This window comes from Piliocolobus tephrosceles, chromosome 1 (genome assembly GCF_002776525.5).
Source record: "Piliocolobus tephrosceles isolate RC106 chromosome 1, ASM277652v3, whole genome shotgun sequence".
Taxonomy (NCBI): Eukaryota; Metazoa; Chordata; class Mammalia; order Primates; family Cercopithecidae; genus Piliocolobus; species Piliocolobus tephrosceles.
The window spans coordinates 29,003,447-29,027,232 of record NC_045434.1 but is presented as its reverse complement, the minus strand read 5'-3'; the positions used below and the strand labels follow the sequence as shown (position 1 = coordinate 29,027,232).

General features: G+C 35.5%; 1 protein-coding gene across 3 annotated transcripts in view; it reads right to left on the bottom strand.

Moving 5' to 3' along the window:
* DNM3 (dynamin 3) overlaps positions 1-23,786 on the bottom strand; it is a 566,202-nt gene that overhangs the window by 27,290 nt on the left and 515,126 nt on the right. For all 3 annotated transcript variants that reach the window (XM_023207167.1, XM_023207165.1, XM_023207166.1), the window contains 3 exons: positions 11,339-11,503; positions 3,211-3,437; positions 2,073-2,309 (listed from right to left, as the gene is read on the bottom strand). In XM_023207167.1, coding sequence (XP_023062935.1) covers positions 2,073-2,309; positions 3,211-3,437; positions 11,339-11,503 — 629 coding nt within the window. The remainder of the gene's footprint in view (positions 1-2,072; positions 2,310-3,210; positions 3,438-11,338; positions 11,504-23,786) is intronic.

Sequence of the window (23,786 nt, the reverse complement as noted above, 5' to 3'; positions counted from 1 at the left end):
GACAGGCACTACCAGGTTGCTCTGGTTTCTTCTCATAGCTAGACAGACAAAAGTAGCTCCTGTATGGGACTCCAGCCTTCCCATTCTCAACTCTTCCTCTTCCAATGGCCTCAATACCTTCCTGGTACAATGGCAGACACTTTCCCAGTCAATTTGAGGTTTTCTAAAATAATAAATTGGATCTTGTTTGTAGCAAGGCTCAATGCTGAAATTCATGCTTTTTACATGGAAGGGAATTCTTTTGAATACTACAGTGCAGTGGTTCTCACATGGAGAGGAATTTTACTCCCCTAAGGGACATTGGGAGTGTCTACAGATATTTTTAGTGGTCACAGCTGGGGAGTGCAACTGAAATCTAGAGGGTAGAGGCGAGGGATGCTGCTAAACATCTTATAATCCACAGGACAGCTCCCCACAACAAAAACGTCAGTACCGATGAGGTTGAGAAACCCTGGGATCATGGTCAGGAAACGGCTCTGGAAGCCGACTGCATGGGATTAAAGTCCAGCTCCACTAGGCACTCGCTGAGCAGCCTTGGGCAACCTGTTTAACCTCACTGCCGCATCTGTAAAATGTGGATAATAACCTATTTGTTATGAGCTTTAAACAAAAAATGTATATACAAAGTTCTTAGGGCAATGCCTCGTAATACTGAGAGCACAATAAATGTTGGCTGTTGCTATTACTATTATTACTGGAAATTTAGCACCATTCCAAATAATTTATAAGCCAAGTCTATTGAATTTAGAGAAAAAAATTGGATTGAGAGTATATATATATCCTCTTTGCTTAGGACCAAAATGATAACAGTGGTAACAACTATAGTCTTTACAGTGAATCAAACTCTTTCAAATACCTCATGTCATATGATCTGGAGAACAATCTTATTGAATTCTCCCTGTTTCAGAGAGAATTCAGAGAAAAAGAACTCCCGTCTCAGAGTTAAATGAGTTACCCAAGACCTTCAGTAACCCAGGTCTTCTGATTGCAAATCTCCTGCTTATTCTTGCTGTACCACCCTCTGTGTACTAGTTTAAGATCCCCCTTCTTCTCTTCATTACACTCAAAAACCTGAAGATCAAAATAAAACGTAAGTGCCACAATCAGTTGGCAAGGTGGCTCAGGCTGCAGGGGTGGGTAGAAGTCACATCTGTTTTCATGGTTCGTCTAAAGTCAGATATTCCTTCGTGGAGTATATAAATCTTTTAATTCTCTGAATTGAATTTAAAAAAAATTATGTATGGGCTAATTTTCTTTCCTCTTTATATTTCTGATTTTGAGGGGGAAAAAACCTTAGTACTTCATACCTTCAAAATCTCTGATTATATTCGTTGTGTATATTTTGACTGTAAGTGTATGAAGGTGAGAGTACAGCTCCAACTATGTATGTTTCTAGGTCCATTATTTATTAGCTGTACTGTTTCACAATTAAGCCTGAAAATCCACTTACAATTGTCAACATGTATTATTCAAATGTACAATGATCTATCTTATATACGATTAGTGACTGTATACAACAATCATGCCTATATTAAAATTTCTATCTGTAGTTTTTAAAAAAACAATTGCAGATCGATCAGCCAGATTTATTCAGTCTATATGAAAATTGGTAAAACTGGGTATAAGGATCACATTTCAGAAGGCAGATGGATAAAATTCTCTAAGTCAGTGGTTTTCTAGAATTCTTTTGGTAATGGAGAAGGCAAGACCTTAGTCCATGGAACTCACATGACCTATAGAACACACAGCTTGCTACAATCCTCCATAACTCTTTTGTTTCAAAGTCCTCAAATTCTCCCAATAGCTGCCAAAATGTCATTCATTGGGACCCAGTGTTCTTTAGTCTTATTTAGTTTGTGCCAATTGATAAATGAGAAATTTCAATGATCACAAGTGATTTTTAAATGGCATAACAGGGTTGGCAATTTTCCTATAGTCTCTGTTCATTGTGAAAACCGCAAACACGTATGACAAGATCTTTGCAATTTTCTTTTTCAAATAAATTTTGTCTGTCATTCTATGAGAAGAGAACCAAGCCACACCACCCCCCAAATTTCTGCTCCATGCCTTACCTTGGGACACTGGGTGGGGCCCTCGTGGGCCTAGACGGAACTTGTGGAGGGGCTCCGAAGGCGTCACTGCTGCTGGGGAAAGGAGGTAATGGGCCTGGACGGAATGGGACTGGGGGAGCCCCAGAGTGGGGGCCTGGAGAGGGAATGGCAGGAGCTGGTCCTCGGCCGGATGTGGGCCTTGTGAGGGGAGCACTTAGTGTTGGCCTCCTTTGGGTTGTGGGACTTGGAGGAGGTGACCTGAGGAAAAAGAGAAATCATAGTTTGCTCACTCCTCCTTTCTGTCTGAATTAGTCTCAAAAATGTTTTGTAACTTCCTGCTTTTTAAAAATTATTTTTGGACTGAATAAGTCAGGTTCGTGTTATGAAAGTCAAAGGTATAAAAGGGTAAACGGAGAAAAGTAAGTTTTCCTCTCCCTACCCCTTCACTCTGTTGAAACAACCGTAGAAGTTTCTTGTGCATCTTTTTTAACTGTGTTCTACATTTCTATAAGTATATATTTTCTCTCTCTATATATAAATTGCTTTTCTGTATATCATAGAACACAGTGTTCTACAACCGCCTTTTTTTTTTTTGAGGCAGAGTCTTGCTCTGTCACCCAGGCTGGAGTGCAGTGGCATGATCTCAGCTCACTGCAACCTCTGACTCCTGAATTCAAGCAATTCTCCTGTCTCAGCCTCCTGGATAGCTGGGATCACAGGTGTGTGCCACCACCCCCAGCTAATTTTTGTATTCTTAGTAGAGACAGTTTTTCACTATGTTGGCCAGTCTGGTCTCAAACTCCTGACATCAGGTGATCCACTTGCCTTGGCCTCCCAAAGTGCTGGGATTACAGGTGTGAGCCACCGTGCCCAGCCTACAACCTCCTTTTTTTTTTTTTTTAAGCTTCCCATTAACTGGATTATCTTTTCATTTTAGGACCTAGTAGAACTGTCTTGTTCTTTTTAATGACTATATAACATTCCATCATGAGGATGCACTGTGCTGCATTTTGAAGGGAGTTAGTATAATCTGATCCTTACTCCTGAATGTAAATATCTTTTCCTTTTTTTCTGTAGCTCCATCTTGGTTTAGGAAAGCACTCTCAGAAAATATCAGACAAGCGTGGCAGGGCTTGGGGTTGTGGGGCCATCTCCTTACCTGCGAGAGTGTTGTATCCAGGAATCATCCACTGGAGGGGGTGCCGGAGTGGACACGGTGGCCGTGCTGATGTCCCCAATTATCCCAAGGGCTTCTTTTAGGGCTTGATACATTCGTAGCATCTCATCCCGGCGCTGAGCCTGCTCAGCAGATTCCTCCATCAGAGTATTTTGGTCCTCTGAAGAATACAGCTGTGCTAGGAGCTCTGAATTTATGAAATCTTTAACCTGTCAGATCACCACAGAGAAATATAAATGGGAATAAATGAATGACTGAGTGGAGGTAGAAACATGGCTGTGGCAGACAGAGTCTGGACAAAGTCCACCAAAGTCCACCCTGGCAAAAGTGAAGCACCAAGCATCTGTTTACTCTTATTTTGTCTCTATCCCCAGTACTGGTGACAGTAACAGTTTTCCTCTGTCTTCTGACTGTCAACACTGAAGGATGATAGAGATGAGTAGAAGAAGGCCAAACCCGACCATCAGCAGAACAGGGCCTGTTGGCTTTGTGAGCATGTCACAGTATTGTCTGGAGCTGTTTGGCTTATAGAAGAGGGTAGGTACTATGAGGTAAGCAGCAGTATTTTCAACAGAAAACAGTGATGTGAAGAAACCTATGTAATCACACATTTTCCATTCCTTGGCATTCGCAGTCCTTTCCCTAGCTTTTACCAAAATCACTGGAAAATTATTGAGATGCCAAGTTTCAATGTTGTCTCAAAAGTGAAATTAGCACCAGTAAGTGAATATTTATTAAATACAGAATCTTATATAACTATGCAGGTTGATTTATAAACAACTGAAAGAGATGCACTCTGTTTTCCAGAAGTTTACAATACAAGTTAGTTAACAGTGATGAGGACTGACATGAGGTTACATAGTTAGCTAATATATAAAAACAAACTAAAGTATGAACACTGTGTGGGAGTCTCAGGGGAGGGGCATTTTGTTGCAGGATGAAAATGGAGAGGATGAATATGGTGCACAACACTGAGGGTGGGAGTGCCAGCCACTGTATCTCATCAACTCTAAGACACCAGTGATTTTAAGAAACACTTCTATCGTATGTGCTATTAAGACAAAAAAAAAAAAAATACCATCAATCAAACTATGACAGGATGTCAAGATGCCATTGAGTGTAAGATGCACCTTCATTTCAGAAATATTAAATAAACAGAAGTGAATGTGAGAATCGATGAAGTATGGTATATACCAAGTGGCTTCACAAGTTATATGACAATTCTCATCACACACTGAGGAAACATGTATTAGTATTCCAGTTTCATAGATATAGAAACAAGTTCCGAGAATTTAAGTATCTTGCGTTAGGTCACACAGCATTCAGTTGAATCCAGAATCTTCTGACTTGAAGTCCAGTGCCCGTTCCCTTACCCCATTATCTCACTGTGATTGAGTGCTTAGAAAAGTAAATTTTTGTTTAAGCATCATTTATTTTACAATGGTGCAGCAATTAACTTAAGCCTAATAAAAATAAACCAGTTTGAATTTTTCAGTTTCTCTGTTACATGAGAAAGCTAATTCTTATCTAGACTCATGAGTATCTTTAAGAAAGGTCAAAGGCAAATATATATTTAATTGTTAAAAATCAGGCAGATAACAGAATAGCTGTCGGATGCTCAAAATTTTTAAGATATGGTTAAATTTGTAATTCAGAGATGACAAGAACCTAAAACAGATAGCTTCATTATGTTTTAAAGGCATCAAAACATGTAAATAATTCTACTAATCAAAAAATTCAGCTAAAGCAAAGGTTTATTGTGGTGAAATAAAGTGTTTTCTGTACATATTTTATAAATCAAGAGTGATTCAAAGGTGAAGTAATCTAATACACAAGATGTATTTAGGAAACCCTCTGGTGGAGTAGAGGTTTATGCATGATAATTGTGGAAGGTAAGTTTGGCCAGGAATCCTGGGGCAGATGTGAAGGCCTTGAATGCCAAGGAAAAGTGTTTGAACTTTATTCACTTGGCAATGAGGGGCCATCGAAAGCTTTTAAGCAAGTAAGTGAAACAATAAAAGAGAGTTTTAGGAAAATTAATCTGGCTAACATTGAAAAAGAATTTGCAAGGGTGGTAGTGAAAATAAAGAAATCTGTTAGAAGGCTATTGTAGATCATTCATAAGATTTTAAAGGTTTCATTTAGTAATAATGCAGTAGTATAAAAAATGGATACATATAATGACATTATAAGGGAATAATGAACTGGACTTGGTGCTGTTGGGATGTGAAGGGTAAGGAAGAAAGGAACAAAGACACCTCAACCATTGACATTTGGGTGAGTGGGAGAATAGAAAATCAAACATCAGAAAAGAAAGTCAGCTTTAGAGGGAAGGCAGCAAATTTGGCTTTAGGAATATTTCATTCCCTTCCTTAAAGATGCATTCACTTCTAAATGTACTTGCAGGTATGCAGGGAATCATGGATATTTGCACAAATCTCCCACTGTTGGGTGTGTATATGCACTTGGATGCATGGTGCAATTCAAAACTCAAAACCAGACAATTTTCCTGGCATTGACCATTGGTTGGGTTAAACTCTTTAGAAACTTTACGTATTACTGGAATATCACTTAGAATCTATTAAATACAATTTAAAAGAAGATTCTTCCAAGAATAGATTTAAAGCAGAGCTGAATTAAGAATCAACTGTCAAACCATGAAGTAAAATAAGGGCCTGTTTCAGCATTCTGACCAAAGATGTGCCTTGAATCTTCCACATCAGTTATGACACACTGGAACTTGCCTGCTGTGCAATACAGTGGATTCAGAGCACAGGCTGTGGATTCAAGTTCTAGTTCTAACAATTACTGTTCTTGGGCAAATAATGCAAACTGTTTGAATCTCAGGTTCCTCATCTGTAAAACAGGGATAAGGGTAGAGCTACCTCAAGTGTTGTGAGGATTAAGGGAAAGAATGAACATAAGTTGTCTAGCATGATGCCTAGCAGACAGTTAGTACCCCTTCCAAAAATGCTGTGATTTTTACTCTCTATAGGCTAAATTGGCATTAGGTACATCGAGACAGGAGAACAATAGATAGCTGTTGCAATAGTACAGGTATCAAGCGACAGCTAAATACAGCATATAGGTTAACATTTTATTTTGCATTTAAGCAAAATTTTAGAAAGACTCTTCTCTCCTTCTGCTAACCTAGCTTTGTGACACTAAAATTGGAGTCTGGAATGAAGGTAGGGGACTTCCGGGAGTTTCCAGACACTTCAGGGACTTTCTGAGAAGCCTGTATGCCAGTGGTACAAATATTTAAATCAAGAATTCTGCATGACAGTTAGGGGCCAAGTGAATTTTAGATGATAGCATTTACAAAATACTTCACCGAACATAACAAAGTGATTATACTTAAATTCGAGATTTGAAATAATATTTATGTTTTTAATTATAACACCTTATAACCTATACATCTCTGTATGGTTTGTAAAAGTTCTCACACATGAAACCCCATTCCAGCTCAAACTCTAGGCTAGATAAACAGGCATTACTGCACCATGTCGCTCTGCTCAGTGTAAAGGAATGTGAGGTCATTAAAAACGTTCCACATGTTTTCCTCTCTTACTTTAACCCTTCTCTAGCAATCCATAATATATTTGGATCTTAAACCTTCTTTGCTATGACTGAGACCATTTTAAATCCTTCACAAATAGAAGAGACATTTCTAGGGTTTTCCTACAGTTTCCTACAGGTCAGTTACCAAGGAGACCATTTCCTTAAAATCTCTTTGTTTCTAGAATTGGAGGGTCACAGTATGGAACACAGTGATACCTCTCATTCACATAATACATGTATTAAAATGTAATTGAGAAGTTTAATTTTGTTCAGTTTTGGGGAGGGGGCTTGGTTAGAATTTTGTGATTCTTTGAGATATCACAGTTCTCTCATATCTACTTAGTCCTCCTTTCCTTTTTCCAGGGATTTAATTCTGCTAAAGACCAAGGAAGTTTTCCTGCTTTAAAAAGTGCTTTGACTCACAAACGTAATGTTAAGCAAAAGAAGTTAGACGCAAAAGGCATATAGTATATTATTGCCAAGTGCAAAAACAGGTAAAACTAATCTATAATTTAAGAAAGAGAAGAGTGTTAGCCTTGGCGGGGAGTGACGATGGGAGGTGGGGGCCGGGGAGAGGAGAGCGGGGCTTATGGAGTCCTAGTTGTGATCGTTTTCTTGAGCAGTATGCTGAATTCCTGGCTGGTGGCAACAAATCAGTGCTTTAAATGCCAGGATAAAGCTCTGGTATTTAAGATGTACTTTCCCCTAAAATAATGAACATTTAAAATAACACTTCACTTCATATGCATTAAAGTTACAGCAAGTTTTGAAACTAGGGCACATGTTACTAATTTTCCACCAAAATGCCAATGGCCAAGGAAAGTAACTGTGGACCTCCAGAGGGGTCCAGGGACGCAGGCTGCAGCACACACTCCAGTGTGAAATGGCTCTATGTTTCAAATTTGGTTTTTTAAAAAATTCCTAAAAACGTTTACATTCTCTTTTGTATTATCTGGGTTTGTTTAAATATGAGAAAGATTTAAAACATTGTTTCTCATGTTCAAACAAATCCCAATTAAATCTTCAAGTCAAATTAACCCTCTGGGAAAATAAGTCATGCATACCCTGTGCGGGTAGGAGTCCTCTAGTTGGAGAGGACTGACTTAGAGTTACCTAACCCTGTCCCGTGCATTATCCAATGTTCAAATGGTGAGAACATCAGACTCTGAGTGAGAAGACCTGGATTTCAGTCTTGACTCTGCCACCCCCAGCTGTGTGATCGTGGGCAAGTCAACATCTCAGAACCTCAATTTCTTCATTTTTAAGCTATGGAAAATAATGGATATCCAACATGTGGTTGGCTGACAGGTTCAAACAGAATTATGTACCACTTTGCCACACCAAACACATTTTTAGAATCAAGCTGGATGCACTTCATTCTTTGATGGAGAACTTCTGGTGGGGTGAGCTGCAGAGAAGAGGCCATCCAAATGGGCTTACCATGGGGTGTTATGTGTGTGTTAGCTTTAAAGTCCTGAGCAAAACTCTGCCGCTTTGACTGTAGCCTGTCCAGAACAACCGTCTGTCATAAACTTGCTATTTCTTTGTGCTGCTGTTACCTGGTATGTTTAAGTAACGAAACAGCTGCTGCATTTCAATAGACAAAGGCTTACAGTATGTCTGAGGCAAGGCATTTATTGCTAGGCTTTAAACTTCTTAAACAATTCCATATGGAGACTTGAGTGGCAGAACACTTAATGTAAACTTTCAAAGGAAACTGCCCACCAAATTCTGAACTTTATGAACGTTGGCTGAAACATATTCTTTTTCAGAAGGCCGAAACATATTCTTTTTCATTCCCATTTCAAAGAGGAAAGGCCAGAACACCGCTTTTGATAGACCAGGAAGAAATAGAGGACCCTGTTTTAGGCATTTATTGATTCTGGAGGAACAATTAACTTTTTGATCCAAACTCATTTAAAGATGCAGCAGGGTTAAGTGAAAGGAATTTAGAATTAGGAGTGAAAAGACTAGTTTTCTAGTTGTGATTTTATTATTAGTTCTTTCATTTGAAGATCTCTTCGCTTTGAATCAAATTTAAAAATCTAGATGACACAGTGCTGGGTGTTCACTGTTTCAGTTTCCATGGACTCAACAGGTCACATATGGAATGAAGAAAATAGGCTTGAGCATTCTGTACAATAAGATGCCACGAGAATATGACTACATTAATAAAAGAGATATATATTTTTCATATATAGAATTATACATATATAATTTTAAAATATATGTATTATATGTAAAACTATACCTTTTTATATATAAGTTTAAAAAGCACATAAAATAATACCCAAGAAAAGCAGTCATTCTAGATATGTAAAACTAATTTCTGGTAGATACAAAAAGTTAAATTTCAAACAAAGATAGCCACAATTTCATAAGAATTCAGCACTGCATGATACTTTCGCCTTCTCCACATTCCTATTAGTTTTTGCTTCAAGATTTGACCTTGGAGATCAGATCTTAATTGAAGTCTCCTTTCTCACGACTCTTATGTGAGGTCTCTCTCAAGACAACTATCAGAACTTTACCTCTGAGGATAATATCCTGTAGGTGGAGGTTTAGTCATTTGATTAAAGCAAGAAAACACACCAGTGAAGAGTGAGGGAAACTACCCCTGCATTTCCTTCTTTCTTTCTTTGTGTGTGTATGTGTGTGTGTGTGTGTGTATGTATGTGTGTGTGCATGTGTGTATGTTTTTCTTGCGAAGGTGAAAGTAGGATAGATTTGCAAAAGGGTTTTTTTTTTCTTTTTTCCTTTTAGCTAATTCGTGTCAAGCTACTCCTCATAGCTATAGGCAGGAAGTGCTATTTCCTGTGCTGATGATTTAATATAGTGCAGAGCAAAGCAGTGTTTGAACTGATGGCAGCACTAATGACTCTCGGTGAAACAATGAAAAGATAAATGATCCTTAATCAGGAAAATGTTTAAATAAACAAGTGCCTGGATATACCACAGCAAAACAACCTGAATTCATTTAAGTAAATGAAGAAGATACTTTTAAAAATACACAGACTGTTTAATACTTTATATCTTTCTAAATGTCTTATACTCACTTTTATTATAATCTCTGATGATTCTGTGAGGTATCTCAATGTAGTTTTAGAAGAGACTGACTTCAACTCAAAGGGGCAAAATGATTTGCTTCAGGTTACACAGTAAGCCATTGGTCAAGCTTAAGAATGCAATTCATAGTTTGCACATTTCTAATTTATTGCTTACCTGTTGCTGATTCTTCAAAGCATTCAGCTAACCTTGTTCGAATAAACATGTGTATGAAAATAGTGTTAAAAATAAGATTGTTCACATGAATGCTTGGGGTTTCTTGCAGTCAAGGAATGCAGAGATCATGGACAATGAATGGACTGTCGTATTTAGAAATAAAATTTTGAAATGAACCAAGAAATATAAATAAGGGCTATTTACAGTTCTTAAATAGACAGTCATATTACTTTCTTACAATTATATTTTTCACAGTACTTTCATATGTACCATCTTCTGGAACAAATCCCTAAGTCAGATACACTTACTACAATTAGTATTTTACATATGGAGGAAACAGACACATGAAAGAGACTCACCTTAGGTCAACGGAGCTTGTAGCAGAACCAGGTTTAGAACCCAGGTTTCTCCTAAATTCTACTTTGGGGCTCTGTTTACTACTTTGCCATCAATTTTAATTTCTTACAAGCAATGCTCATGATTTATCATTGGATTATATAAAAAGATGTCCTTAGAAGATAACTAGGAATAAAATTATTGGTGTCTCACTTGTCAAGATTCAGAAAGGCCCCCTATAAAACACCTCATTATAACCTATCTTATCTAAAAGACTATTTCTCAAATAACTTGTGGTATTATTTGTACTGTAAAAAGCTAACTACCAAAAGAACTAAATCAGACATAATTTAAGTATCATACTCTGACTACCATAAATAACCTTGAAAAGGTTATTTAGACCCATTGATGGCTAGTCAAGCAGGATACTTTCAGATTTGAGGTTATAGCATCTTACCTTAGAAAAATAAAATTCTCTGACTTTTTAATCCAAGGGCATAAAGCAAGAACCCCTTTCCCAGGTTAAAATAGCATTCCATAGATTTTAGAAGCTGAAATAATCATATTAACATATTTTATACATGTGTGTGCACATGCATGTACACGCACGGGCATAGGAACAAATATATCCTTTGCCTTTAATCTCAAAGTCTAGGAGCCAGGGCATCTGGTTTCATTGCTGGTTTTGCAATTAATTTACACGATGCCCAGGATTATGGTGTTTTTGTTCTGCTTTACTGTGAGCAAACTCATACTCTTCTAGAAGACAGCCAGTGGGGAATACCTCAGTCCTATAGCTAGAAGTTTTAAGTTTTCTTCCCTAAGTTCTCTTTCATTGGTCAGTCACATATCACGTGTAAAGGAAAACGATGAATCTGGGTAATAGTATTTCAACTATCCAGAAAATACACAAAGAAACTGAAGATAATATATGCAACTTCCACACTCGGATGGGTTAGAAGTTAAATGGAGGTAGTTTATAATCACTTACGTTATTGATCATAAGGTGCATTATTGTTTTTGGAATTAGATCTCGGATACATTTGTTGATAATGGACATGTAGGAGTCTACGAGGTTGCGAATGGTCTCCACTTGCCTCTCCAATTGTGGGTCCATGGAAAAGTTTTCTGCTTGGCCATTCTCATCATTTTCAGCCTAAAAGAAAAGAAACAAACCATGGATTATCTCATATTCATTCAGAAGAAAATAAATGTCAGATGTTATCAGATGATCAACTTCTGATTAGCATACTTGGAGTTTATATCAGTAGATGGTAACATTTTTATCTTATCATGCATCATCTCCTTTCTGAAAGGAGATGGGGGAACCTGCAGTTATTACTCAATTTTTAGCCTGCCACATTCTAGGGAAAGCAAGTAAGTATTCTAATTCTGAATGAATGCTGAGATGAATAACCAAATAAACAGTGTACCTAACAACATACCTCCAGAGAACAATCTAATCTTAAGCCATTTGCAAGCTGGCCAAAGAATTGAATCCAAACATACAATGCAAATGTAAACCTCTGAGAGGAGTCTCCAGGGATTCTATAGATTAGAAATAACCTTGGCATTGTTCTGGCACTTCTAGGTCTGCTCTGGGATGGATCAGCATTTGGATCCGCCCACATTCAAAGCTAAATTTTGTCGGGCTGGCCTGAAGCCAAAATAAGAGATATAGAAGATAATTTATTCTTCCATGCACTTGCTGGAATTTGTTATGTAAGTTCATGCTTCTGTCATCACTACTAAAGACTGGCTCCATTGTGAAAAACTTACAATTATAACTTCCAACTTGTTATTCTTTGAATAAAACAGAACACATCTATACACAAAGAATTTATTTGTGCAACATGAGAAAAGCATCTGTTTTCTATACTATGAGACTTGACTTAATTAATGGTGGCTTATCCAGCAGAGGCTGAGCTGGAATGGCATCTTCATCATTAAGGGCTGACCTATTGGCTTGGCATTGAAATCAATTTAGAACAAATGGTCTCCATTTCAAGTCAGCTTGAACCATCTAAGCCCCAGAACATGACACAGGTATTATTGCTAGTGGTCTGGCTACTTTCTAGCATTTGGAAAGATTTAATTATGAATGTAAAATGGGGAAATAATTTATTGCTTCCATGTAGACATGAAGTACTTTTCTTTGGAAATGTACATACTTTGATCTGCCAGGTTTTCAATCATCCAATCAGATCTAGGCATAGCACTGTGCTAAATAGCTTAACTGGATATTAAATGACAAGCCTTTCCTTTGAATCAATATGCTTCTGTGAAAAGCATATTGATGGGCCACAAAATCAACAATAATGATAGAATTGGTTCTAATCATTTATATAGGCTTCTCTCACTCAGAAATATCTATTGTTCTAAAAAACACATTAAAATAATGCATGCTCAACTCATTTCCCAGTCCTGAGAGCATGACCTCATGATTTGGGACAATAGTATGAGGACATTTCTGAGGCTCCTGTGCATTTTAGGGCCTCCAGGAAAGCCTACTTGTAAGAAACCACAGACCAGAGAAATTCCAAGTTTAGGAGTTAGGAGTTACTACAACTTGATGATAATGAGGATGATAAAGTGATTAGGAAATATATATATATATATATCAATGAGAACAGACGATGACCTACAGCTTTCTGAAGAAAACATCTTCTATGTAAAGAAATACAAGCCTCCATTAGGAATATAACACGATTCCATTTGTCTCTCTGATCTAAAACATTCTTGGATTTTAGATTTTGCCATTGTGTTTAGCAGTCGCAGGTAATGGCATTTCAGCATAAACCTATTACGACTTTCCAGGAACATTTATTGAGCAAATATTGTATTCCAGGTACTGTGCTATGTACTTTATGTAGATCTGTACCACAACCAACCCATATAAGAATATATTCAAGCTCTGAGAACTGAAATTTGTTCAATAAATGCTAGATAAATATTCTTTTAAGTCAATTTTTTCCTTAGGTATTAAGAAACCAGAACATAGAATTTCTGGAAAAATTTCTTAAAGTACTGATATTTATAAAAAATAAATGATTGAGTCAAAGGAGAAAAGTAGAATAAATAACATGTTAAATTCACCTCTAGGAATATGAAACACCAAGAAAATTATATTACCATCCACATTTTCATATAGAAACACTAAATTTCCCCATTTTACAGCTTTCTTAACATTTAGCCATGCTTCACTTTTTTGCATATCAAAATAAGCAAAAGCCACTGACTTTCACTTTTTGAAACCAGATGCAATTAGAAAACAAAGTGTCAGAGTGAATAGAGAACTCTGGTTTAGTTCTTAGCATTAAAAAAAATTAGAGGCTTTAGTAAATAATCAATAAAACAATTTGAAATTCTTCTTAGCTTTTGGAAATACTTGCAGACATGTAGTGACATGCAAATCTTAACAATTCTGATAATACAGTGGACATGATGGGGAATCACAGAGTTCAGAATGCAAATTTGATTTCTTTCCTCATTTTAGAAAGAAAGAAAGAAACAGTAAACTGCCTCTTCTACCAATGTCTAAGATGAATGGGAAAAATGCATATGAATAGAATTTTTCTTTTACGTGAGTAATTGCAGAGAGAAAACACTCCCTTTTCTCTAACCCCAGTTCTAACCAAATCCTCCATTGTGTTCTTTTCCGTATGTATATTGTGTATGACTATATTTTTTCTTTGTTTAAATTATAGGATTGCAATAAGGTTCTTTGCAGTTGAAGCACTGAAGTGACAGCTGTTTATCATTATCCTCATCAAGGGAATGTAAAATAAAAATAGTAATTTGTCTCTGATCTTTGAGGCAAAAAAGAATGGTCTGCAAACATTTAACCTTCTATGTGCAGGTTCAATGATGCTGTTTACAAAACGTGAATAATATTGTAGAAACCAGCTTGTTTCTAAAAAATACAATAGACAGCCCTTCCTACTGCAGTTTTTAAAAATAGCTATTGAGAAATCTAATTCAATTTAACCAATAAAAACACCAGCATTGTAAATGTGAAGACATTTATAAAAATTACCATATCTTTCTTTCTCATGAAATTGTTCACATAGTATTTAAGAAAAATGCTGTTATATAAAGTTTTACATTGTTTAAAACATACTTTTATCACTACTATTTTTTTTTTTTTAGAGACAGAGTCTTGTTCTGTCATCCAGGCTGAAGTGCAGTGGCGTGATCATAGCTGACTGCAGCCTCGAACTGCTGAACTCAAGGGATCCTCCCACATAACTGTAACTACATGCCACGCCCAGCTAATTTTGCTTTTTTTTTTTTTTTTTTTTTTTTTTTAGAGATGGGGTTTTGTTGTTTCCCAAGCTCATCTCCAATTCCTGGCTTTAAGCAATGGTCCTACCTCAGCCTCCCAAGTGGCTGAAAATTTTAATTTAAAAGCTTTCTTTTAAAGGTTTACTACTTTAACAGGTGAGGGAATGAAAGTGTTGAATCAGAAATACTTCTTACCACACCTTGGGGCATCTATTATAGAAGCACTGGGCTTGACTGGAATGTCTTTCAGGTGTTTTGTTTTTGTCTTTTCCCTTTCCTTAAATCTCTTATTTAATCATGTCATAGACTTATTTGAAGACTTTTTCTTAGTATATCAGGTCATCACTAGTAAAACACTGTTACCATGATAACGTACCTTTGAATTTTTCCAACCCTACATTATCAAGAATGGTTTCACTGAAAACCTCTCTCCACCGCCAATCATTCACTTCGAATTTGATGAGGCTGGAAGGGTATGGTTAAGACAGTGTTGATGCTCACCCCACCACAAAAAGTGATCTACAAATACTGTGAGATAAAACATGTGTTTCCAAAAGCTACTGAGATGACCAAATATAGTCCTATGAGAAATGCCTTATTGACATAAAACAATTGTACTGTTGATCGTGATGAAGGCTCTTTTTGACTCAGAGAGATTCCTTTGCTGCTGTTAATTCCGTAACACCATCATCATAATGTTTACATACTCAAATAATGAAATACTATAATCACAAGAAAAACCCCAGTGGTTTCATTTGTAAGAAGATAACACCTAAAGATTGGGGGAAAATGACACAAGAGTAATTTATATTTTAGGAATTCTACTTTCATCACTTGTAACTGTAAAGAAATTTTAAATTATTTTATCCTTTATACTATTTGTTTAACAGGCATTTTTAAAGCTCATTCATTTTAGCATCAGGGTATTAAGGGATTATAAGATCTATGCAATATAGAACTAGGTCTGGTTACAAAGATTGAAACATGGACAAAGGTATGAAACAAAAATCACAGATATTGTAAAGCAAAAATCTGTCAATTGTTTTGTTCCTCAAAATCATTTACATGGATGAGTATAGATACACTATATCAAAGTTAATAAAGTCCTAGAGAAAGCAGAGGCAATAAAATTCAACTAACATGAAAGCAGCATGGGCAGTCATAATAAACTATATAGCAAAATAGTAGCATAGGTGTGCAGTTGATCTTATTTACCGTTTCTTTATATTATGAGGCAGAAAATCGAAGTTCAATTTAAATACAATTATACTTGCTTCACATGTAAAAACTTCCTAGGAAAAAATAATGCAATGCATTAAAGCAACCAAAAAAAAACCACACACAACTGTAAAATTCTGTGAATAGAATCATTTCTTTCTGGAGTACAGAATTAAAATGAAGCCATTAAAAGAGCAGCTATCATCAGGGGTTTTAAACTTCCCTGAGGTTCACTGAATACTGTAGCTGATAAAGCTGTCACCTACATCCAACTACAGAACTCCCAAAAGGCCTGAAGATAATTTTTTCAACAATTCCTACACATGAATTACTGAGTGCACCTTCTCAGACATTCCTAGGGCCCAAGAACCTTAGTAAATGATCAAGATAAAAAAAGACCTGAAGACCGTTTTAGGAAATTTAAGTTAATTTTTGTTAAAAGGAAAGATGAAAGCAAAATCAGAAGAAATTTGCTAGGTTGGGCTGTTGCAAATTTCTTGTTTCCAATATTCAAAAATAGAATGTAAGTGATAATAGCACCAGACCACAGCTGAGTCACCATACAGACAACACGTACATGTCCCAAAGTTGGGGAGCTACTTCCAAAGTTGCCAAAACCAGAACTACTTCTGTCACTGTAAATACTCATAACCAATTAATAAATAAATTAAAATTTAAAGGAGCTTATCTCAATTTAGGCAAACCTTTAGTTTACAGAAAAATAACTTTATGAAGATGATAAAAATATACTAAGACTCCTACAACCACTGACATTCAGAGGAAGATTGCTTAAACAAAGATCTATATTCTTGGAGTAATAATCATTGGGTCTGGAGGTTTTTTTCTTTTGTTACTTCTGTCTCTCATTCTTCTGAAATTGAGTGTGTGTGTATGTTGCCTGTTTGACAATCTGGAGGATGTAAAGTACAAAAACACAAAACTATCTTTGCTTCACCCTAATTCTGATATTTACGTTGGCTATCAGATTTGTCTACTTTTTATAAAGTGGCAAAAGCTAAGAGAGTCAAGATTGCTTAAAGATCAACAACTATGGCTGCATTTATAATAAAAATTAAAACTATTCTAAGCAAATTTTATAGAAGGATGCAATTATTATTTGAAACAATTCTGTATTATTTTAAATTTTGTAGTGTATCAGATTGTCCTGAGTGCTTTATTAATAAGGTTAGTAAATATTACGTGAGGTATAAGAGATAAAGCTGATGTTGGTTTTTTTTTTTTTTTTGGAGACGGAGTCTCGCTCTGTTGCCCAGGGTGGAGTACAGTGGCCGGATCTCAGCTCACTGCAAGCTCCGCCTCCTGGGTTTACGCCATTCTCCTGCCTCAGCCTCCCGAGTAGCCGGGACTACAGGTGCCCGCCACCTCACCCTGCTAGTTTTTTGTATTTTTTTAGCAGAGATGGGGTTTCACCGCGTTAGCCAGGATGGTCTCGATCTCCTGACCTTGTGATCCACCCGTCTCGGCCTCCCAAAGTGCAGGGATTACAGGCTTGAGCCACCGCACCCAGCCAAATGTTGGTTTTTAAAAGCTTTTTTCCTTAGACTATTTTTAAAGTAGTTTAGGAGAAGAAATCAGATTGCAACTACTAGTAAACATTAATGAGTTTATAAGTCTAAGTAACTTTTATGACTGGGATCAAGATGTTTCTTTACAAAGCAATAAGGTGACAGTAGACTAAAAGAATAAAAAAGATGTGAAATTTGCTAAGAAAGCATTATTACTGCATGTATTTACGTTTTCCCTCCAATTTCTCTTTTTTTTTTAACCATGGCTTCAAAATTTCTGCAAATACTATTGTTAGTGAGTACTATGTTTTTTCCTCTACCAATTGTTTACGTCTACTTAATCCATATAAACACTTTTAGAATAGATATAATGCCTTCTGAATTAAAGGCGTTTTAGTTAAATGAACTATTTGATAAAAAGGCGTTTCCTAAAAATCTCATCACAGGCTGGGCGTGGTGGCTTATGCCTGTAATCCTAACATTTTGGGAAGCCAAGGTGGGTAGATCACTTGAGCTCATTAATTTGAGACCAGCCTGAGCAATATGATGAAACCTGGTCTCTACAAAAAATTTAAAAATTAGTCAGGCATACTGGTGCATGCCAATAATTCCAGATATTCAGGAGGCAGAGGTAGGAGGATCACTTGAGCCTGGGAGGCAGAGATTGCAGTAAGCCGAGATCACACCCTGCACTTCAGCCTGGGTGACAAAGCAAGACTCTGTCTCCAAAAAAAAAAAAAAAAAAAAATTAGTTACAAGGTTTCATACTACATTGGGGGCCAAATGAATCAAAAGTGATATGGTAACATTATCTATCTAATTTAATATAATTTCTAGCAATATTCTTTAATCACTTATAAACTACCTGGCAATATACATAAAATAGAAAGGGCATGATACATAGTTTTAAAGGTTTCATAAATGAATGCATACAGCTTAAGGTAGCATATAAGATAGCTTTACATAACATCAAGGTGGTATGTTTGATTAAGATAAAAGAGGAATTAAAAATAAATGAAATAATTCTGGATGGTAAATCTCGCTATTTTAATAGAATTCTTGTCAAATTTAATTATATTTTTCATATTATTGTGAATACCGTATTTTACCATCTGTAGGAGAATTACCAAATCACAGAAGCAGTAAGAAAAACTGGATCATACACCTCTTTGCAGCATTCATCAAATACAAGTTTTAAAAATATGCACCTGACTTAGAGAGAATACCCCAAATGCTCAATCCACTTTGGTTTGAGGGAAATGTGGAATAGTGATCAAGAGTATGAACTATGGAATTAGATGACCTATATTTATATCTTGACTCTGTCACTGATTAGCTTTGTGACTTTAGTGAAGTTAGTTAAGAAGTTACTCAACCTCTCTAAGCCTTAATTTCTGTGCTTATAAGTGAAGGTAATATACACATATACATTTTATAGGGCAGAGCAGATGTGATATCACCAAATGAGAATACAGAAATGGCACTTACCACAGTGTCAGACATATAGTAGTGCTCAAAAAAAGTGAATCATTTTTATTATTATTTGAGATAAATGATGTAAATGACACAAGCAACATCTGAGTTTACAAAATTTATAAATACGAGCTTGAATTAGAAAAAGAATTCAGAAGTTTCCTTGCAGACAAACTCTCCTTCTTTAGGAGTGTTTTCTAAATCAGAGAAATAAATCAGGCTACAATCTTACTAATGAACGTTTGTGGGTTTATATTATACCAAATGTGTCAGATCCTTTGCTACCTATCTGAATATGAAACACTGACAATCTTCTGAAGCCCTTTCGGCTGTCAGCCCTGACATTTTGCAACTGGGAGAAAAGGAAAGCGTATTTAAGTCAAAGCTATTCTGAAATAGCAGGTATTAAAGGAGCACCAATTCTCTGCAAGAATTCAAGAGAATTCTAGACATGCTAGAAAAAGAATAGAGCATTAATGAATGAGAAAGTGGGCTGAAAGTGATGGCTTTGAGAATTATTCCAGAGACTTTGTGATTCAGTAGTGTGTCAAACCCACAGATACAAACACTTCTATTCGTTCTGAAATTACCAGGCTGTCAAGAAAGATATATAGATTTCCTGGTCAAAAGAGAAAAATAATAGCTTTATCTGAAATGTTCCTAGGAAGGCAGACAAAGAAAATAATTAACAGTCATCAGTTTTCAAATGCCGTCACATATACCATCTCAGTAGATCCTCACAACCATCTTTTGAGACACAAGTACAGGGGGAAATAAATGATGTGGTATGGAGTTAGACCAGTTGCTTCTACCACTTACTAAACTCTGGAGTCTTGAGCAGGTTAATTAATCTCTGTGTGCTTCAGTTTTCTCTCAAATAGAGTAATACTACTACCTAAAATATTCAAAGGGTTGTTGTATGGCTTAAATAAATTACTAGTGTAGTAATTCAGAAGAGTACCTGGCACAAAATAATCACTCAACAAATGTCAGCTGTTATCCTCTCTTTTGTAGAAAGAAGAAATTAAAGAAAGGGTAAGGCCTATGCCTGAGATCATAAAGATAGTAAGATCCAAATAGAACTCTGGTCTAATTTTCTTTGTGCACATTTCATTTTCTTTATATACCATCTCACTGCTTTTGCTTATTAGCAACACCAAAATAAAACTTAGTACTAAAAGGGAAATACACTAGAAAATGGCACATTATTTTAAATGAGAACTTTTTCTTATTTTTTCGGCAGGTGATGATACAGTGTTTTGGTGTCCCAAATAAATAAAATCCAGTACTGTTCAATTGAAATATAATGCAAGCCACATTTCTAGTAGCCATATTTTACAAAGTAACAATGAAGTGTTGAAATTTACCTTAATACTGCCTTTTTTAACCAAATAGGTCCAAAATATTATTATTTTGACAGGTATTATGAGTTGAGTTGTGTCCCCCACAAAATTCATGTTGAAGCCCTAATCAGCAGTACCACAGAAATGTGACTAAATTGAGAGATGGGGTTTCAAAAGAAGTAATTAAGTTAAAGTGGGTTCATTAGGATGGGCCCCAATCCAATATAACTGGTGTTCTCATAACAAGAGGCAAAATAGACATGGGCACACACAGAGGGAAGATCATGTGATGACATGAACCAAGAAGAGAAGTCTCAGAAGAAACCAACCTGACGACACCTTGATCTCAGACTTCTACCTTCTAAAATTGTGAAAAATACATTTATCTTGCTTAACCCATCTAGTCTATGATAATTTTTTATGGCATCTCTAGCAAACTAATACAATATGTAATCAATTAATCAAAATAAAATTTATTAATAAGATATTTTGCATTCTTTTCTTGTAGAAAGTATTGGAAATCTAGTGTATATGTTATACTTACAGCACATCATAATTGGAACTAGCCACATTTCTTTCTCTTGCCAAATAGTACTGGCTAGAACTTCTAGTACTATGTTAAATAAGAGTTGAGAAAGTGGACATCGTTGTCTTGTTCCAGTTCTTAGAGAAGAAGCTTCCAACTTTTCCTTATTTAGTATCATTTAGCTGTGGTTTTGTCATTTAAGCCCTTTATTGTGTTGAGTTAAATTCCTTCTAATTTGTTGAGAGTTTTTATCATGAAGTGATGTTGAATTTTATAAAATGTTTTCTCTGTATCTGTTGAGATTATTACAATGTTTCTGTCCTTCATTCTGTTGATGTGATATACTGCATTTATTGATTTGTATATGTTGAACCATCCTTGCATCCTTGAGATAAATCCCACTCAATTATGGTGTATAATATTTTTGATGTGCTGTGGCATTCAGTTTGCTAGTATTTCTTTGAGAGTTTTTGCTCTGTGTTCATCAGGGATATTGGCCTGTAGTTTTCTTTATTTTCTTGCCTCCTTGCCTGGTTTTGGTATCAGTGTAACGCTGGCCTCATGGAATGAGTTTGAAAAAATTCCCTTCCATTTTCTGAAACAGTTTGAGAAGAACTGGTGTTAATTCTTCTTTTAAGGTTTGGTAGAATTCATCAGCAAAGCCATTTGGTCTCGGGCTTTTCTTTGTTGGGAGACTTTATTACTGATTCTGTTTCATTACTGAATTGTTCTGTTCAAGTTTTCCATTTCTTCCTGGTTCAATCTTGGTAGCTTGTATGTGCCCAGGAATGTATCCATTTCTTCTAGGTTTTCGAATTTTTTGGTATATAATTGTTCATAATAGTCTCCAATAATCCTTTGTATTTCCCAAGTATCAGCTGTAATATTTCTTTTTTGTGGTATCAGTTGTAATGTTTCATTTTTTCACTTTGGATTTTATTTATTTAGGTCTTTTTTTTCTTAGTTTAGCTAAAGGTTTGCCAATTCTGTTTATCTTTTCAAAAAACCAACTTTTTCTTTCCTTGATCTTTTGTATTGTTGTTTTAATCTCTATTTCTGTTCTGATCTTTATTATTTCCTTCCTTCTTCTAATTTTGGCTTTGGCTTATTCTTGCTTTTCTAGTTCCCTGAAGTGCATCATTAGGTTGTTTATTTGAAATCTTTCTACTTTTCTGAAGTTTATTGCTATAAACTTTCTTCTTACTACTGCTTTTGCTGTACTGCATAGGATTTGATATGTTTATATTTTCATTTGTTTCAAGAAAATTTTTAAAGTACTTCTTAATTTCTTAATTTACCCTTTGGTTGTTTTGGAGCATGTTGTTTAATTTACATGTAATTGTTCAGTTTCCAAAGTTCCACTTGATTTTGATTTCTAGTTTTATTCCATTGTGGTAAGAAAATATATTTCATATGATTTTGATTTTTAAAAATTTGTTGAGACTTGTTTTGTGGCCTAACATATTATCTATCCTGGGGAATGTTCCATGTGCTAATGAGAAGAACACATATTCTGTAGCTATTACATGGAATGGTCTGTAAATATCTGTTAGGTCCATTTGATTTATAGTACAGTTTGAATCCAATGTTTCTTTGCTGATTTTATGCCTAGGTGATCTATCCATTGCTGACAGTGGGGTATTGTAGTCCCCAGCTATTATTGTATTGAGATCTATCTCTCCCTTTAGATCTAATAATATTTGCATTATATAGCTGGGTGCTCCACTGTTAGGTGCATATATATTTACAATTGCTATATTTTCTTGATGAATTGACCTCTTTCTCTCTCTCTCTATATATATATATGTATGTGTGTCATTGTATATCTATAACATATGTGTGTCATAATATATAATATATAGTATATAGTATATATAATTATAATTATATATTATATTATATATACATTATATATTATATACATTATACATTCTATATTATTACATATAATATATTATATATAGTTACATATATAATTACATATATTATATGTAATTACATATATTATATATTATGACACACATATATTATATATAAACACACATAATATATACATACAATGACACACATCTATAGAGAGAGGTCAATCATCAAGAGGATATAGCAATTGTAAATACATATATATATAAGTCATTTTATATATATGTCATTATATATATATTGACATACTGACTTTCTATCTCGTCTTCACAGTTTTTGACTTAAAGTCTATTTTATCTGATATATGTGTAAGTACTGTTAACAAAAACATACTCGAGACTGGGTAATTTATAAAGAAAAGTGGTTTAATTGACTCCAGTTCAGCATGGTTGGGGAGGGCTCAGAAAACTTAAAATCAAGGCGGAAGAGGAAGCAAATATGTCCTTCTTCACATGGCAACAGCAAGAAGAATGAGAGCCAAGCAAAGGGGGAAGCCCCTTATAAAACCATCAGATCTTGTAAGTACTTACTCACTCTCATGAGAATAGCATGGGGGAAACTACCCCCATGATTCAATTACCTCCCACCAGGTCCCTCCCAAGATGTGGGAATTATAAGAACTATAATTCAAGATGAGATTTGGGTGGGGACACAGCCAAAACATATCAGTACTCCTGCTCATTTTGGGTTTCTGTTTGTATGGAATATATATTTTCATTCCTTCACTTTCAGTCTATGTGTATCTTCATAGGTAAAGTGAGTTTATTGTAGGCAGCATATTGTTGGGTCTTGATTTTTAACCATTCAACCAGTTTATATCTTTTAATTGGGGAATTTAATCTACTCATATTCAAGGTTATTATTGTTAGGTGAGGACTTAATCTTGTCATCCTGTTTATTTTCTCATTGTTTTGTATATCCTTTGTTTCTATTTTTCCTCTCTCATGATTTATCTTTGCAGTTTGGTGGTGTCCTGACATGATAAGATTAAATTCCTTTCCCTTAATCATTTGTCTGTCTGCTCTATGAGTGAGTTTCATACTTTTGCATGTTTTTATAATGGTAGAATTATCATCTTTTTTGCTTCCATGTGTAGGACTTTAATAATTTTTTGTAATGCTGGTCTAGTGGTGATGAATTTCCTGTTTT